The 19937-nt window shown below is 34.3% G+C and overlaps 1 protein-coding gene across 1 annotated transcript in view; it reads right to left on the bottom strand.

Moving 5' to 3' along the window:
• The window catches only part of LOC150110384 (uncharacterized), a 67495-nt gene that overhangs the window by 23576 nt on the left and 23982 nt on the right, over positions 1-19937 (bottom strand). The window contains exon 2 of the mRNA XM_090397183.1: positions 19481-19637. Within this exon, the coding sequence (XP_090253309.1) occupies positions 19481-19637 (157 nt within the window). The remainder of the gene's footprint in view (positions 1-19480; positions 19638-19937) is intronic.

Raw genomic sequence — 19937 nt, 5'->3', positions numbered from 1 at the left:
TTCGGAAATACTATCACTGCCTCCTGTCTAGATCATACAAACGTCCGAGTACCACCAAATAGTTACACTACATCAGTCATAAAGTGCAAAGTAGCAGACCATTACTTCACCGCTCTAAACCTGTACACCAAGACAATATCCATGCAATGTCCCACAGAAGAAAAGCGACAGAAAACAATAATACACGAAGAAATATTCAACCACGAAATAAGAAAAACAGCCTGGGAACACCTGGCATCAGATTCAGCAGATATCTTATACAACAAAATTAAACTCACACTGGAGAAAATATATAAAAAAGCTACAAAGAGAGTCCGAATTCGTTCAAAAACAACACAAAATCCCTGGATAACACAAAACTTAATCCTAGAAATAAACAGAAAGGACGCTTTATGGAAAGAATTAAAGCGTTATCCAAATAACACAGCTCTAAAAACTGAACATTAGATAACAAGGAATCGCCTTACAACACAAATGAGAAATGCAAAAAGAACTACTACAGAGACAAAATAACCTCCGCACAAAACAACACGAAACAAACCTGACATCTGATCAATGAGAAGCTAGATTTTGTTCCCAAAACCATCGCCTCCGAAACCATAAAACACAGCTTCATGAAAGACGCAAAACCTATCCAACAACTAGCAAATGACTTTAACCAATACTTTGCAGACTCCATCCAAGAACTTCACAGAAATATTCCCCCAAACACAAAACGAGACCCTCCACTTGAACCACAATCAAAACAGACATTATGGTTTCCAACCGTGAAAGAAGTACAACTTCTCTCTGCAATACATCAAATCAAACCAAACAAAGGCCCAGGAATTGATGGTATCAGACCTAAAGATATAAAGCAACATACAACTAGTTTAATTCCTATCCTACTAAAATTAATAAATAAAATACTTAAAACAGGACAGATACCAAGTATGCTAAAGACCGCCATAATCACACCCATATACAAACAAGGAAAAAGAAATTTAATCAGCAATTACAGACCCACAGCGACATTACCAATTATCAATCAAATTATGGAGCGGATCATACTGAAGAAACTCACAGCATACACTGTGATCTTTCATATTATCCCAAAAACACAACATGGTTTTCAGAAAAATAAGGGAACAACATCTCTCTTGGAGGACTTTTGCAGACGTAATTAATACCGCCTTAGACAAAAACAAAATTGCCATGGTAGTCTTTATAAATCTAACTAAAGCATTCGATACACTTACACATTAAACTTTTTTAGAAAAGCTGAGGCACGTTCTAATAGACGGACCTCTTCACAGGTGGTTTACAAACTAACTCCAAAATAGAAAGCGTATCACACGTATCGGGTCAAACCGAAGCAGAGAGCAACCAGTAACCTGTGGAGTGCCACAGGGAGCTGTACTCTTCCCAACTCTATTCAACATTTACACGCACGATATTAATCAGTTACCACTCGAAGGTAAGATATTCCAATAGACGATACAGCAATAATATCCATCCATAATAACGCAAGCATAGCCCAAACAAATATGCAACATGATATAAATCTGATCACAGACTGGCTAACGAAAAACTCCATACACCTAAACTTAGAAAAGACAAAATTAATTATATTCAGAAATCCACAAGACATAGTTCCCACACGCCTAAAAACACTAATATACAAAGTACTATGCCAAAATATACTAAAATACGCTATGAAAACGTATGCTTTCTGTGCACCCTACAAACTATATCGATTAATGTCGCTACAGTACAAAATGACAAAACTGATCTTTTGGGAACAAAGAGAAAATCACGACCTTATAAACATTGCGATGTCAGAACACAAAATACTGACAGCAAAACATTTATGTCACTATGCAGCCTTGCTAAAACATTATTTCGATGCCAACTACAGGACAGTTAGAAATACATACCGTATAACAAGACCTCAGACTACTAATTATATCACATATAAATACAATAATCACTACGGAAAGGCTACGCAAAACTTCCTATCCCAGACATGATAATCAAATTACCTTTTGAATACAGAAACCTTACAAACTACAATAGCCTGAAAAGAGCTCTAAGGACATACTATGAACAAGAAACACGCACCCAAAATATCATACAAACTTAATGAAACACAATATATTCGTTCATGCTTCCAGTTCAGCGACGCTTTAATAGATTCCTTTATTGTGTGTGTGAAAGTGTGTGTGAGAGTGTGAGTGGTGCGTGTGCGCGCGCGTGTGTGTGTGCGTGTGCGTGCGTGTGTGCGCGCGTGCGCGAATTTCTCAATTATAGATTTCGTAGCTTCCCTACACAGCAAAAAAAAGAAATACATAATAAACATCTGGTGTCGTTTTCAGATAAGCTTACATTTAAGCTTCGAGGGTGAAAGCAAAGAAATTAGTTCTCATCCAAATGTATCATATTTAACCAAATATATGTAATGTACGTATCACATGAAAACCAATGTATGTAATGTATGTATGATATGTAAACCAATCTACGTAATGTAAATAGCACAAGTAAACAAATGTATGTAATGTATATGATAACTGTAACAAATGTATGCAATGTAAAAAAAAGAAAATTCTTTTAAAAGTGAATCATGAGTTTACACTGTATGTTTGTGAGAATAAGGAAATATAATATTTAGATTGCATATGTGTAATTACTGTTGTATAATACCACCTTTTCAAACATGAAAAAAAATAGTCAACTACAACATGTAATACTAAACAACTTCTGTAAATCTTCACAATATAAATGTAAATTATTATTATGATTGTTATATATATAAAAAAAAACTGTTATCATCATTACTATTTAAATCTCATCATATGTAGCAGAAAGTGCTGAACCTTGTAAAATAATATACTGAATAGATGATTATTGTACATATGTAAATATTTGAAAGAACAATAAAAAAAAAGTATTATTAGAGCCTGTGTAGCTCAGTGGATGTGGCGTTTGCACACCATGGCGCTTGGCCGCACGAAGGAAAAGTTGTTTTCGAGTCTAGTCGGCGACTAGAAGAAATTTTTCAAAGTCTTTTTTCGACCGGTTCTCGAGATAGTCGATCTCCGGGACGTGCAAGCGGGTTTTTCGTTCTGTAAACTCAAGAAAATCGACTGTAGAATTCACATTATTTCAGACATTAAATATATTGTGTTAGGGTTAGGGACCACGAGATGGCGGCACATTTGAGCCGTCTCTCTTCACTGCGTACCGCTTAATTAGTGATAGCCTTTGGCCATCTCTCTCTCTGTTTGAGTACCAGTGGAGATTGAACTGTCCACTCAGCCTCCAAAAGTTAGATAGGGCAAAATTGCCGCGCCTACTCCCGTATACGGCATTAGCTTATTTTATTATTATTATTAGGCCAACAAAAACTACACTCATAAAAGCTAGCAGGATTAAAAAAACAGTAGTTAAGGATCTGAAAGGAGACCAAGAATATACCCCAATATACTTGTCCGAATACCTAACGCCATATTATCAGAAAATATTCTACCAAGCAAGGAAAGTAAAAACAGAAAACAATTACCAGTTTATATGGATAAGAGACAGCAAAATATTCCTTAGAAAGACACAAGACACAAAACCAATCGAAATAAAATCCGTAGACGACCTCAACAGGCTGACACATTGAAAGGAATATCGACAACTCGTAAGGAAGGAACAGCACACCAACCAACATGAATGCCACCATCAAGCAGACGTAATCAACCCGCAACATGATAACTGCCACATTCTGAAATCAATAACGGAATGGAAACAAGTGACAATTCCCAAAAAAGTACTATCTATTCTCAACATCAACATCAGAAGCATTCAAAAATACTGGCTGACCCTGCAAGCTTATCTGAAGGAAGATATAGACGAAATAGACATTTTAATACTGACTGAAGTATCTACGACAAACGAAGAGGCATCCACCTACCAAATGCCACACTTCCAACAACATAAACACTGCAAACAAACAAAACGAGGCGGTGGTATAATAATATTTACCAAATATAAACTAGAAGTAACAGAAATAAACTATAAATTAGAATATGCAGAAAACATATGCCTCGAAATTAAAAACATCAAACAAGAAATCTCCCTGACATTAAACGCAATATACAGACCACCCAACTTAAGCACCACAAAATTCCTAGAAGAACTAAAAAAATGGCTTTCAGCCACGATAGTAAGCGCCTCAGAATATTTGATAATAATAGGAGACATTAATATAAACATTAGGAACATAAATAACAACACATAACAATACTTAGACCTATTATCGGCATATAACATAACCCCATCCATACAGTCGTATACACGAGAAGAGGGAGTCGGAAACACAGCAACCTCATCCTGCATTGATCATATAAATATAAGGGGCCCTCCAAACAACCACACAGCAGCCGTCATAACATGCAAACTGGCAGTCCATTATTTCACAGCATTACAGTTACACACTGAACCAGAACCCATAAAAATCACTGAGACTACAAAACAGTATCACAGCATTCTAAACGAAACAATAGTAAACGATGAAATCAGAAATACAAACTGGCAATTTCAAGCAATTTCACATCTTCAAGGTCAGTATGAGTAATCTCATTGCCGGCGGTAATCGACATACGAGTATATTCGTAGTTGGCAGCGAACGTGTGAATATACAGATTAAACAAAAGTAATAAATCGGAACCTTGCTGCACTGCACACCACCTTCCTAACGTTGATTTTATTCCGCAGTACACTGCTTGATGATGTCTTCCTGATAACTGTCGCCAGTTCATCTCACTAACCTCATATCCATTTCCATTTGCTCCACTTTACTGATAAGGTTGTATCCTGTCAAATTCCATTCCATTATTATCGAATAATTGCTTTTAACCTATCATAATTTGCAGTTATAATTCACATATTCATACTGCATCACCATTAATGAGTGCAAAAGTATATATACTAGAAAATAACATGAATAAACATCTTGAATTCATCTAAGAATGCAATTAAAAGATACTTGAGATTGTCCCTATATTATTATTTTATTCAAATTGATACACAGTCAAAACAAGATATCATATAAATAAAAATTTGACTGATGATTCAGAACAATTCAGATTCTACCCAAGAATCTAAGAATAGTCCGTCAGGTAGCGTCGTAAATTATGGACTGTTCCAAGTAATGCTGTTTTGTGGGATCACTTCATTGATTTTTAATTGCTGTAAATATTTGGACAGCCTCTTTGAAGTTGCACCAAGTGCTGCGATAACAATTGAGATGACTTTGATGTGTTTAAGCCACAGTCGGCCAACTTCGATTGCCAGATCTCGATGTTTAGTAATTTTTTCCAGTTCTTTGTTGTTAATGTTGTTATCACTGGGTACTGCAATATCGATAAGCCAAACCTCTCGATGTTCGGTAATTGTGATGTCAGGTCTATTGTGTTCCAAATGTCGATCAGTTTGAAATTCTCAAGTCAAGGAAATTTTTGCTGTTTCGTATTCCAATACTGTCTCTATTTAATACTGCCACCAGTTATCAGAAGTAGGAAAGCCATATTTTTGCATACATGCCAATGAACTATTTTGTCCAATTGATCATGGCGGTATTTATAGTCAGTTTGAGCTAATTTGCTGCAGGCACTGATTAGATGGTCTACAGTCTCATCTTTCTGATCGCATAATCTGCATTTGCTGTTATTATTGATGTTGAAAATTTTTGCTTTGATTACATATGTTTGTAACAGTGGTGCATCCATGAAGGGGGACCAAGCTCCCCCACCAAAAAAAAAAAAGAAAAAGTTAAAAAACCCTAGAAAATTTTCCCAAATACTTTTCCTAATTAAAATTCATTTTTTAATTAAAGTTGTGTCCTGTGTTCTATTTCTATACTACTTATGAATTAGGGGTCACATAAGGTTAGAGTACCCTATAGCAGTGTTTCGGAACCTGTGAAGGCTTAAATTAATCAAATAAATCTATCTATTTTAATTATCCAAACAAAACAAATTAAAATGCAATAAGTAAGTAAACGTTATTGAAATAAAATGAATACGTAAAAAAAAAAAAAAATAGCGGCAGAATGTTCATTCCATAAACATTGTGCTACTATTTTAATTTGTGGCGGCAGAATGATGAGTAATAAAAGAGAGGTGAAGTGAAAAACAATATGATTTTATTTCTTCCACCTTCCCTTGCTGTTTTTTGTCAGATATGAAGTGAACGTGTTATCCACATGACCACATTTCAACCAATTGCTTGTTGTTTATTGATTTTTATTGTCGAAGGTTTTCCTCCTCCAACTAGGGCTCAATATATTTTCAGAAGTGCAAAGTAATACTTAGACAAAATGTGTTGTGAGTTAACTCCAGTATTTATATATCTTTCGGAAATCGCGCGAAAATCAAACTGACAAAAATGTGTCCACCTCAAAACTCTGAAACAGAATTTGAAAACATTTTCCGAATAACTTTTTATAAGACATTTCTGTGATTTCACGATCCATTTCAGGCTTGCAGTCACGAGAACGACCTTTCGTTATCGAAAAAAGAGCAGCTAATTGAGCTTTCAAGTGACAGTGGACTTAAAATGCAATTCCGTGATCGTGGTTTGGCTCAATTTTGGATTTCGCCTTAAGTAAGAAGTGAATTTCTTGAATTATTTGAAGAACTCGAAAATCGTCATGCAGTTTTCTACAACCTATCTTTGAGAGAAACGATTTTCATCACTGCTTCAAATGAAAACAAAATACAGAATTCCTCTTAGTGTGTGCGCCGATCTTCGACTGAAGTTGGCCAATATTCAGTCAGATATCCAGCAACTCTGCAAGGTCGAGAAGCTCATGCATCTCATTAAAAGTAAATAGTAACATAATTATATCATTTTATTTATTTGTTTAATAAAAATTAAAACTTTGTTTTAATTTTTATTAAACAAATAAATAATTTAATTTTATGGATAAAAATTAAAACAAAGTTTTAATTTTTATCCATAAAACTTAATTTTTTATCAATATATCCGGTCTTGTTGGCCGACTCTCCAGCCAAAAGGCTGCGAGTTCGAATCCCGCCTTGGGCATGGATGTTTGTGACTGTCTGTCAAAATACTAGTGGTAGTGGTCGGCAATAGACAGCGTTGGTGTAGATGATGATGATTGTAGTTGTGGTTGGTGAAGACGGAGAGTTGTAAAGTAGGTGCCCTTCCTCGATATGTCTTTGGACTACTTGGAGGTGTTATGTAATAATAATATCGACAAGCTTTATATGTTCACTGTGCATCACATCACACAATTTGGCACATGGAAATGCAATATCATAATGAAAAATAAGAAATTGCATTGGCATAATTGAAAAGCTACACAGTTTCTTCAATACCCTTAAAATACATGACGTCCTTGTTGTTTATAATATTATAATATTAATATCTTTTAAGATGTATATCTTCATTTAGCTTGCAAAAAATATTTCCGTGCACCCTACCATTGTCTAAAATATTGAAAAAATCTGACAGTGACCTCATAATTGCCCTAAATTTGTTGATGATGTTCTAGCTCAATTAAATACCGTTCGTGAAACACTAGATTCTTTATTTAAAGATATTTACGATGAAGCATGTATAAAAGCCAAGAATTCCATCAAAACAAACATTAAGGTCTAATGTTCCAGCCGATTCTATAGAAGAGTATTTCAGGAGAACTATTTCATTCCATTCATTGACAAAATATTGACTCAACTTTATGAACGTTTCACTGGGCACCGCAACGTTTTGAAATATTTTTTTTCTCTTAAACCAAATGGAAAAGATGCTCCAACAGCAAGTGCAATGGAAGATTTTCGTCAATTGTGTGAATTTTATGCCGGTGATTTGCCTTATACAAATCCAGCAATTTTGAACGCCGTATTCAAGTTGTGGTGTAAGATATTTGAAAAAGTTTACAATAGCTCCATGCAAACAGCCGTTGATGCAGTTTTAAAGTGTGATAAAATGATATATCCTATCACCTATAACTTATTAAAAATATTTGCAACGCTTCCGGTAACAACATGCGTCAGTGAAAGGTCATTTTCTAACTTATGCCTTTTAAAAACCTATTTAAGATCTACCATGACACAATCACGATTGAACGGACTGTCTTTGCTATATATATACACAGAGAGAGATTAATGTAACAACGACTGAAATAATTCAAGAGCTTTGCAAAAAGAAAAGAAAACGGGATTTGATTCTTTAAATAAATTTTTATAATCACCTAATGAATTTTATAGAATGAATGAATTTAACGAATTTTAGTTGAATGGATAAAAATATTTTTAATGCAAATTCGTTGTATTAAAAATATTTTATCCGTCCAATTCCCCCCCCCCCCAAGATTAAATCCTGGGTGCGCCACTGGTTTGTAATGCCTGTTCCTGAGCTGCTAGAATAAAATGTTCTATTTCTTTTTTAATGTATCCGTGTTGAAGCCATTGCCATGTCTTGTTCACGTCAATTTTGTCATCAGTATCTCATTATTATTATTATTATTATTATTATTATTATTATTATTATTATTATTACCTGCCAATGTTTCGAAATCAAACCTGTAACATACGCAAAATACCTCGGTCTGTATATAGATTCCCACCTTAAATGAATGAACAAAACATATAGAATACCTACACACCAAACTCCGGATCATCGTAGCAAAACTCTTCCAAGTTAAAGACATTATTCCACCCAACATAAAAAAACTTCTACATCACGGTATCTATATATAAATCGAATATATACAAATACATCAACCAGCCACCTAACAAAATTAGAAACACTACAGAGGATAATCGCGTCAACAGTGATCTGGACACCTTACACGCAACAACCAAAATCCGACAAGCACATGGCGATACACAGATTACTTCAACATCATCTATCGAAACAACACAGAGACATATCGTATAACACGACCTTCAACAACTCTCTACATCCGCACACCCTTCAACAACTCATACGGTTCTTTTGTGAGATCACATCAGATACCCACGCAACTCTACAACCTACCAAGAACGTTAAAACACGTAGATAACTACAGAACATTAAAAAACGAACTCTGGAAAATATACCAACAAAGGTAAGAAACCATTAACACTAATATACACATCACAAATCACTAGCATCCAATGCCTACTCCCATACATAAACAGTAGCAACAACACAAATAGTGAAGGCTAAATCCCACTCTCTTCATAAAAGCTAACCCAAGCTTCGAAGTAGGTGGGATTATCTTGTCTCACTCATCTACAAGTAATCCTTATAAGCAAATGCAGAAATTTTTAGGTATAATCATTCTTTCTCAAACTTAAAAAATAAATAAATAAAATAAAATAAAATAAAATAAAAATAAAAAAATAAAACATTGTACAAAAAATTCTGTATAATCTTCATTGTTAACATTAGAACATGTGTTGTAAATACATAATATAAAGGCAAAAAAGTATTATTAAAAATTTTAATTGAAATCCAATGTAGGAATTGCAGCACTTAGTGCTGAACTCTGTAAAATTATAAGATGCAATTTCACACAAGATGTTTATTGTATGTATAAATATTTTAGCAATCATATATTTTAGCAATCAATCAATTATTAAATACTAATTCTACTGATTGCAGAAAAAGGGAAGTGGTAGACAATAAAGAATGGCTTGTGTTCTTGTTTATTTTATTTTTATTTACATGTAATTCCTGTGGCAGATAATAAATTACTGCAGATAAAAATTATTATGACTATTTTCTCATCCATATATTATTATAATTATAGTACTATTCAAATTGAACTAAATATCAAATTATCCATATTCCGAAAGTGTTAAACTAAACTGGAAATTATTTCCTTTAGAAAAAAAAATGGCTGCCTGTTTTACGTTTCCTTCTCTCTCTTTTTTTAATATTATTCTAGCCTTTGCATTTAAAATTGTGATGTTCAATGTAATCACTTCATTTTCAGAAGTGATAATACTGGTATTCAGTGTAATTACTTCGGATAATGTTGCTATCCGAAGTAATAACAATTTGTAATAACAAATAACAACGACATAATAACAATAACGAAGCAATAGCAATTTGCTCATATTTTTTAACAATGTTACGGCTGAGTTGGATAAAGGGAATGGATATACTATGATAATATTGAATTTTTCTAAGGCATTTGATTGGATTCCACATGGTAGGCTGTTGTGTAAACTGGAGAATATGGGATTGGAACATAATCTATTGACTTCGATCAGGGAATGGTTGAGAGCTAGATATCAAAAAGTGGTATACAGTGGGTGTGAATCTGCTAGATTTAAGGTAACCAGTGGAGTACTTCAGGTTCAGTCCTTGGGCCAGTATTGCTCCGTCTTTGCATTAATGACATCGTGCAAGGTTTATCATCAGATTTGCAATTTTTCTGATGACGCGAAGATAGGCAGGGCAATCAGGGATGCTACTGATAGCCATTAATTAAGTGATGATTTGAATAGACTGGAAATCTGGGCAAACGAAAATGGCTCTCAGTTTAATGTTAGTAAGTGGAAAGTTATGCACTTTGGCGTGATTAGAGTTCCAGCGGCATATTATATTAGCGGGGTTATGCTACAAGAATCTGAAGAGGAAAGGGATCTTTGTCGATTGGTGGATATGAATTTAAAGTTCAAAGGTCACATAGCAAATGTTGCAAATACAACTCAGAGGAAAATTGCTATTTTGAAGCTACATGACATGTAAGGATAAGGAAGTAATTTTGCCTGTTTATAAGGCTTTGATAAGACCACACTTGGACTAGTGTGCGCAAATTTGGTCTCCCGGGTTTCAAGATGATAGAGAAGCTGTAGAAAGGGGCAAAGAAGAGTTACAAAGATTATATGCGTATTATGGTATTTTGGTTATGAGGACAGATTGCGAGTATGTTTATTACAGAATAGGTCTATAAACTTTAGAATGGGTGTTACAGCATTTCAAATGATGAAATAATTTGTTATATGGAAGGCTGGAAGAGAACGCGGGGACATTCACGGAAGTTAAAGTTGTTCACAGTCATGAAACGGTTAAGAGGTAAGTTTTTCTCCCAGGGAGCAGTAATTGAATTGAATAATTTGCCCTTACGGGTAGTGAGTGCATCTAGTGTAAATGAATTTAAGGGAAGGTATGATAGCTGGGTTAGGTAATTTACAGCCTCTCTCGATGAGTCCGTACTCCCTGGTGGTCTCAGATAATAATAATAATAATAATAATAATAATAATAATAATAATAATATTTTTTATTGATCTCTCAAACATTTACATATATACAATTATCACCTTGAGTAACATTCAGTATATTATTTTACAAGGTTCAGCACGAAGTGCTGCATATAATGAAATTTCCATAATAATGATGATAACATAGTTTTTTTGCTATCTTCTAAAATAACAATAATTTAGAATTATATAGTACGGATAATAATAATAATTTTTTTCTTTTAATAATAATAGTTTATTATATCTCAAATAATTACATGAATATACTAAAACGTAGGCAACAATGCAACTTTTTCTTGCAAAATGGTTCAGCAAAAATTATAATTACTCGTAATATCATTATCATTTGCAGAATTTCTCAGTGTCACAAGAGTAAAAAGTGTGTATTATTACCATTAATAATAATCATAGTAATACTTTACACTTAATAAACAAGTTAAACAATATTACTCATGTTGCAGTTTACATAACAATAAATTTTTAAATTTAAATTTGTAAATTAAATATATAATTTTAAATTTAAATATATAACTGAAGTATTACTATCACATTTTCTGTTTACTACAAGTATTCATTACAGAATGTTAAGTAAATAATGTTTGATAAATATTACTACTGGGATATAACTCAAACTGCAGCCTCGAAGCTTTGTAATTAGTTATCTGAGGGTGATACTGGTTATATATATATTTGTTATTGATTAGGTTGCTGTGTTGGAGTAGGCAGATGTTTGGGAGGTCAAATGAATGATCTGAATGATCTGATCAAAGTGAAATTGCCGATATATCCTGTGTTATTGCATCAGTCTTGATGGTTCACATTCTTTTTTATTGTGGGCTTCTTTTCGAACTATTTAGGAGGCTTTTTTTCACAATGGAAGCCTTTCGATGTCTTCTGTGCTTTTAATTCATATCGGCTTTGAAGTTTGTGACTTCTTTATGAATATCTTGTCATCTCTGATTCACAAAAATTGGTAATTTTTTCCATTTTTGCTTGTCTTGCTTGGTACAACAGATTCTGGTTGAATGGTGTTAAATATTCGGATAGGAAGATTAGTGTATTTTCTTGCTGTGCGTTCAAGTCCTTGACAACTGGTTTTTTTCTGTCTGCTGGCTTTTATGAGATTGTCTCTTGTGGAATTGCTCTTAAGACGAATTATGACTGGGGCAGGTCGTGGCAATCCTTGGTTTTTGCTCTTCCTAGGAATCCGATTTACAGTCTGAATGTCGTTAAGCTGTAGGGGGATATCAATTACGTGGCCTAATTTTAAAACCACGTCTCTGAGGTTTTCTGTAGGTGCAGTTTCAGGAAGACCGTTTCTGACAAGATCTTCTTTATGTTGTTGCTGATTTAAACGTTCGTATTGTAGTTTTAGAGAATGAAGTTCTTGACGGAGTTCGGATGTCTTTTTCATCAAATTGTGTTGCCTGTCATTTAGTGCATTAATGCTCATTTTAATGTCTTTTACCGTTTGCAACACTTCTATAACTGCTAAATTATTATGTTTTACCAAATCGTCATATTCGGTAGTTTTTTGTTATTTGTTCGTTCTGTTTATTAAAGAGTTCTTGCACAAGGTCTACTAAGTTGGCTTTTATGGTCTCTAGACCGTTTCCTATTAGTATATTTAAAGAGATGAAATTATTGGACGCACCTGCATTTTTTTTCTGTTCAGTTCGTCGTCTGATTTTGCCTCCGGTATAATTGGCTGAGTCGTCGGTGGCTGGTTTAGGTGCGTTTCTTTGTTCTTCCAACAGAATATGCACTTCCATTCCTCGCGTGTGACATCGGATTTATATTTATGTTGCCCGGTTATTTCTGAAAGGCCGGCACATTTTAAGTGTAGAATCCTACTGCATTTCGTACAAGCTGTATTTTTTCCGTTGGAGGATAAATCCTCCAGGCATTTGATACACTTCATGACTCGCCTTTTTTCCCTTAGGCAGTGTGGCGTGATTATAAAGATGGCGACGTCCTTTGCTCTTCGCTCGTTGTTGACCACGGTCCTCTCTTTTCCCTTTTCAACACTTCAAAATTTAGTTTCTTCTAAGCGGATCTGGTTGAATTTTATATCACTGTCTTAGGCGTGCTAAGTAGGGTTACTTGAGACCACTTTGAACTTAAACCAGGAGTTGGAACCACTTTAAAACTATATAAAACTGGAGAAGCGATATCACCGTGCGTCCGTTCGTATGCCTACACAGCGCCCTCTTATATAATAATAATTATAATAATAATAATAATTATTATTATTATTATTATTAGTAGTAGTAGTAGTAGTAGTAGTAGTAGTATAAGTTTTTATAGTTTTATTGTGGTTCTAACTCCTGGTTTTAATTTAAAAGTGTCATAAAGTAACTCTACTTGTCACGCTGAAGACAGCGACATATAATTCATCGAAATAGGCCAAGTGGAATCCAAAATCTGAGTGTGCTAAAAATTGAAGCGTAAACCGCGGTTGCTAACGTATAGAACAAAGGACGTCGCCATCTTTGCAGCTGTCCAAAGGAAGAAAGGTGAGTCATGAAGTGCAACAAGTGTCAGAAGGAATTACCGTTCGACGGATGTTATATAACCTCCAAGAAATGCTATAGGAATCTTCACTTTACATGTTGCGGAGTTTCAGAAACAACCTGGCAACGCAAATCCAATGCCAAACGAGAAGAATGGAAGTGCCTAAACTGTAGAGAGAACAAAGAAACGCCACCACCCACGACGCAACTGATTACGCCGGAGACAGAAACGAACAATGAACTGAACAGACAACAAAACACTGGTGAGTCTTATAATTTGAGTTCCGTTAATTTATTACTAGAAAACGGTTTAGAAAATATAAAAGCCAACTTGGTAGATCTTGTCCAAGAACTATTTGATAAACAGAATAAAGAAATAACAAAAAAATTAGCGAATATGAAGAGTTTGTTCAATTTAACAATTCAAAAGTCGAAGAAGTCTTACAAACAGTAAAAGACATTAAAACCAGCATTAACGCATTAACTGAGAGGCAGCACAAATTGATAAAAGACACATCGGAACTTCATCAAGAATTTAATTCCCTGAAACTACAATACGAACTTTTAAACCAACAACAACATAAAGAAGACCTTGTCATAAACGGTCTTCCAGAAACCTAATCCAAAGAAAATCTCAGAGATGTAGTTTTAAAATTAGGCCATGCAATTGACATCACCCTACAGCATAATGATATTCAGACCATAAATCGGTTTCCCAGGAAGAACAGAAAACAAGGCTCGCCACGACCGGCACCAGTCATAGTTCGTCTGACAAGCAAGGCTACGAGAGACAATCTCATAAAAGCCAAAAAAAGCAGTAGTCAAGGACTGAAATGCATCGTAATACAATACGCCATTCTTTCTATCTCAGTATTTAACACCTTTCAATCAGAATCGTTTGTACCAAGCAAGACAAGAAAAAACAGAAACAAAGTATCAATTTTTATGGATCAAAGACGGCAAAATATTCCTGAGAAAGTCACAGACTTCAACCTCTATACAAATAAAAAGCTCGCAAGATATAGACAGGCTGACAGAGTGAAACAAAAGACTCCAGCTTAGTTCAATAAGAAGATCTCAACACAATAAAAATGAATATGAACCATCAGATAGATGTAATTACACCAGAGTACATCAGTAATTGTACTTTCGAATCTCTTGATGCATGGAAACAAAACACAGTTCAAGCAAGAGGTCTCTCAATCTTGCATATTAACATCAGAAGCATCCGAAAACATTGCTTATTATTACAGGCTTATCTGAGAAATTACCCTGATATTAGTGATATATTGATTCTTACAGAAGTATCCATAACTAATGACGAAGCGCTTCTTTCCAAATTCCAGGCTTCCAACAACATAGATCATGCCGCCAAACAAAAAGAGGGGGTGGATTATTAATATTTATCAAACAAAAATTAATAGCAAAAGAAACGGACTATCAGTTTCAGCATGCTGAAACTCTCTGCCTCGAAATCATTAATACCACGAATACAGAGCACCCCATAATACTAAATGCTATTTACAGACCACCAAATCTAAACATGATAAAATTCTTACACGAACTCAATTGCTGGCTTTCAAGCCACGAAATATGCTCAACCGAACACCTAATCATAATTCGCGACATAAACATAAATATTGCAAATGAAAACCAGAACAACACTGTACAATACCTAGACACACTATCCATGTATAATCTCATACCAACAATAACATCATGTTCTAGAGAAGAAATATTCGGAAATACTAACCCTGCCTCCTGTCTAGACCATATAAACGTCCGTGCACCACCAAATAGTTACGCTGCATCAGTCATAAAGTGCAAAGTAGCAGACCATTACTTCACCGCTCTAAACCTGCACACCAAGACAATACCCATGCAATGTCCCACAGAAGAAAAACGACAGAAAACAATAATAGACGAAGAAATAGGAAAACGAAATAAGAACCAGTAGTCATGAAATATGAAACCAAGAAATAAGAAAAACAGAGTGGGAACACCTGGCATCAGATTCAGCAGATATCTTATACAACAACATTAAGCTCACACTGGAGAAAATATATAAGAAAGCTACAAAGAAAGTCCGAATTCGATTAAAAACAACACAAAATCCCTGGATAACACAAAACGTAATCCTAGAAATACACAGAAAGGACGCTTTATGGAAAGAATTAAAGCGATATCCAAATAATACAACTTTAAAAACTGAATATAAGATAACAAGGAATCGCCTTACAACACAAATCAGAAATGCAAAAAGAACTACTACAGAGACAAAATAACCTCCGCACAAAACAACACGAAACAAACCTGGCTTCTGTTTAATGAGTTGCTAGATTCCGTTCCCAGCACCACCGCCCCCGAAACCAAAAAACACAGCTTCATGAAAGAAGCAAAATCTATCCAACAACTAGCAAATGACTTTAACCAATACTTTGCAGACTCCATCCAAGAACTTCACAGAAATATTCCCCCAATCACAAAACAAGACTCTCCACTTGGACCGCAAGCAAAACTGACATTATGTTTCCCAACCATAAAAGAAGCAGAACTTCTCTCAGCAATACATCAAATCAAACCAAACAAAGGCCCAGGAATAGATGGTATCAGACCTAAAGATATAAAGCAACATGCAACTAATTTAAGTCCTATCCTACTAAAACTAATAAATAAAATATTTAAAATAGGGCAGATACCAAGTATGCTAAAGACCGCCATAATCACACCCATATACAAACAAGGAAAAAGAAATTTAATCAGTAATTACAGACCCATAGCAACATTACCAATTATCAATCAAATTATGGAGCAGATCACACTGAAGAAACTCACAGCATACACTGGAATCTATCATATCATCCCCAAAACACAATATGGTTTTCAGAAAAATAAGGGAACAACATCACCCTTGGAAGAATTTACAGACGTAATTAATACCGCCTTAGACAAAAACAAAATTGCCATGGTAGTCTTTATTGATCTAACTAAAGCATTCGATACGCTTACACATCAAACCATGTTAGAAAAGCTGAGGCATGTTGGAATAGACGGGCCTCTTCACAGGTGATTTACAAACTACCTCCAAAATGGAAAGCATATCACACGCATCGGATCAGACCGAAACAGAGAGCTACCAGTAACCTGTGGAGTGCCACAGGGAGCTGTACTCTCCCCAACTCTATTCAACATTTCCATGCACGATATTAACCAGTTACCACTCAAAGGTACGATATTACAATACGCAGAAGATACAGCAATAATATCCATCCATAATAACGCAAGCATAACCCAAACAAATATGCAACATGATATAAATCTGATCATAGACTGGCTCACGGAAAACTCCATACACCTAAACTCAGAAAAGACAAAATTAATGATATTCAGAAATCCACTGACTCGACCAGTTGATAACAAATATATAACCATCCAACATTCACTTTCCAACATAAAAGCACACAGAACAGCAAAACCACTACAATCACTGAGGTTGAAACAATACGATACCATGGAATTTACATCGATGCAGATATGAACTGGAATGGCCACATAAACCATCTACACAAGAAACTCCGAACAATAAGTGGCAAACTCTACAGATTAAAAGATATAGTTCCCATACGCCTAAAAACACTAATATACAAAGCACTATGCCAAAATATACTAAGAGACGCTATAACAACATATGCTTTCTGTGCACCCTACAAATTAAATAGATTAATGTCGCTACAGTACAAAATGACAAAACTGATCTTTTGGGAACAAAGAGAAAATCACGACCTTATAAACATTGCAATGGCAGAACACAAAAGACTGACAGCAAAACATTTATGTCACTATGCAGCCTTGCTGAAACATTATTTCGATGCCAACTACAGGATAGTTAGAAATACATACCGTATAACAAGACCTCAGACTACTAATTATATCACATATAAATACAATAATCACTACGGAAAGGCCACGCGAAACTTCTACATCCCAGACATTATAAACAAATTACCTTTTGAATACAGAAACCTTACAAACTACAATAGCCTGAAAAGAGCTCTATGGACATTCTACGAACAAGAAACACGCACCCAAAATACCATACAAACTTAATGAAACACAATATATTCGCTCAGGCTTCCAGTTCAGCGACGCATCAATAAATTCCAAGTTATTGTGTGTTTGTGTGCGTGTGTGTGTGCGTGCGTGCGTGCGTGCGTGCGTGCCTGCGTGCGTGCGCGCACGTGATTTTCGCAATCATAGATTTCGTAGCTTCCCAACACAGCAAAAAAAAAAAAAAAAAATCAATACATAATAACCAACTGGTGTCATCCTCAGATAAGCTTACATATAAGCTTCGATGATGAAAGCAAAAAAAATTAGTTCTCATCCAAGATGTATCATATGTAATCAAATGCATGTTATGTACGTATCGCATGAAACCAATGTATGTAATGTATGTATGTATTATATGTAAACCAATGTACGTAACGTAAATATCACATGTAAACAAATGTATATAATGTATATAATAATTGTAACAAATATATGTAATGTATATAATAACTGTAACAAATGTACAACGTAAAAAAAAAGAAAAAGAATTCTTTGAAAAGTAAATCATGAGTTTACACCATATGTTTGTGAAAATAAGGAAACATAATATTTAGATTGCATATGTGTAAATACTGTTGTATAATCACCCCTTTTCAAACTTGAAACAAAAAATAGTAAACCACAACATCTAATATTATACAACATGTAACTCTGAACAATATAAATGTAAATTATTATTATGATTGTTATATATAAAAAAAAAACTGTTAACATCATTACTATTGAAATCTCATTATATGTAGCACAAAGTGCTGAACCTTGTAAAATAATATACTGAATGATCATTGTACATATGTAAATATTTGAAAGAACAAAAAAAAAATTATTAAAGATAGCAAGAAATCTATGTTATCATCATTATTATTGAAATGTCATTATATGTAGCACTTAGTGCTGAATCTTGTAAAATAATATACTGAATGCTACTCAAGATGATAATTTTATGTAAAGATTTGAGAAATCAATAAAAAAAATGATTTGTTATTATTAATAGTATTATTATCCCAAGTATTTTTTCAGCACATCTGTCAAGGCCATCTGATCTATTTCATCACATAAGCTACAATATCGAATGCCTTCAACAATGAGCTAAGAACTTAATAATTTAAAAAGATCGAAATGTAATTGTTCTCTCATCAGCTTTATTGTCTACTTTCTCAAATATCCGGAAACACTAACTCCATTGTGGTGCAACCAACATCTACGTACGCTGAGTATAAATAGGGCAGCAGTAATTTGGTTGCATTTTTTGCATCGCTAGAAACAACTTCAACTGAAGAATATCTGAAGATTTAAAAAAAAAAAAAAAACACGAATTTTTATTTTAGTTCGCCATGTTTTTTTGAATTTACATAAACTCTGAAAAACCTTGGAAATCAGTGAAGCAATTTCAGGGTAACAGTTCCCGTAAACTCCATATCGTTAAGGGCTGGTTCGGGAGGTACTTGTGGACATGCATGAAGATGTATGAAATTTGGTACAACTAGTGTTATTGTGGTGGTTAGTAGGTACGGCACTACCGCTTGCGGTCTCAGTGCAGCTAAAGTTTAAATGATACGCTTTTAGTAAATAATATTAAACTACATTTGAAAGAATTTCATTAATATACTCACAACATCTTGCGTAATAAGAAAGGACGGCGAATTCGTACTTGTCACCAACCACAACATTCAAAAGAACTGCGAGGAGAAAATATTTTGAATTCATATCTGATTCGGCCGATGATATCGTAAACTCTGTGAAAGACATTTGAGGAGAATATTGACACAACTTATATTATGAATAATAATAAATAAATATGCCTATAAAATTGAGGAATATAGTTATTATTATATCATCCGATGGTATTCCAATACTGAAACAAATCAAGAAGTCAAAATAAAAAATTCTATTATTCCATGACACTTGTGTTGTTGCATGTTTGAATGCTTTCAGATGTAAACAAATTATGCTAGAGCAAAGTTGAATGGGAAAGAAAACTAAAATATTCGTTGATAACTAATTACATTATCATTTACACCTCATGGGACAAAAACATATTCCTGTTTATTCCAATTACGCAGTTTTTAA

Source organism: Typopeltis vanoorti, chromosome 1, assembly GCF_054136105.1.
Source record: "Typopeltis vanoorti isolate ZY-2024b chromosome 1, IOZ_Tvanoo_1.0, whole genome shotgun sequence".
Taxonomy (NCBI): domain Eukaryota; kingdom Metazoa; phylum Arthropoda; class Arachnida; order Uropygi; family Thelyphonidae; genus Typopeltis; species Typopeltis vanoorti.
Note: the sequence above shows the minus strand (reverse complement) of the source record. Positions and strands in the feature narration are given on the sequence as shown.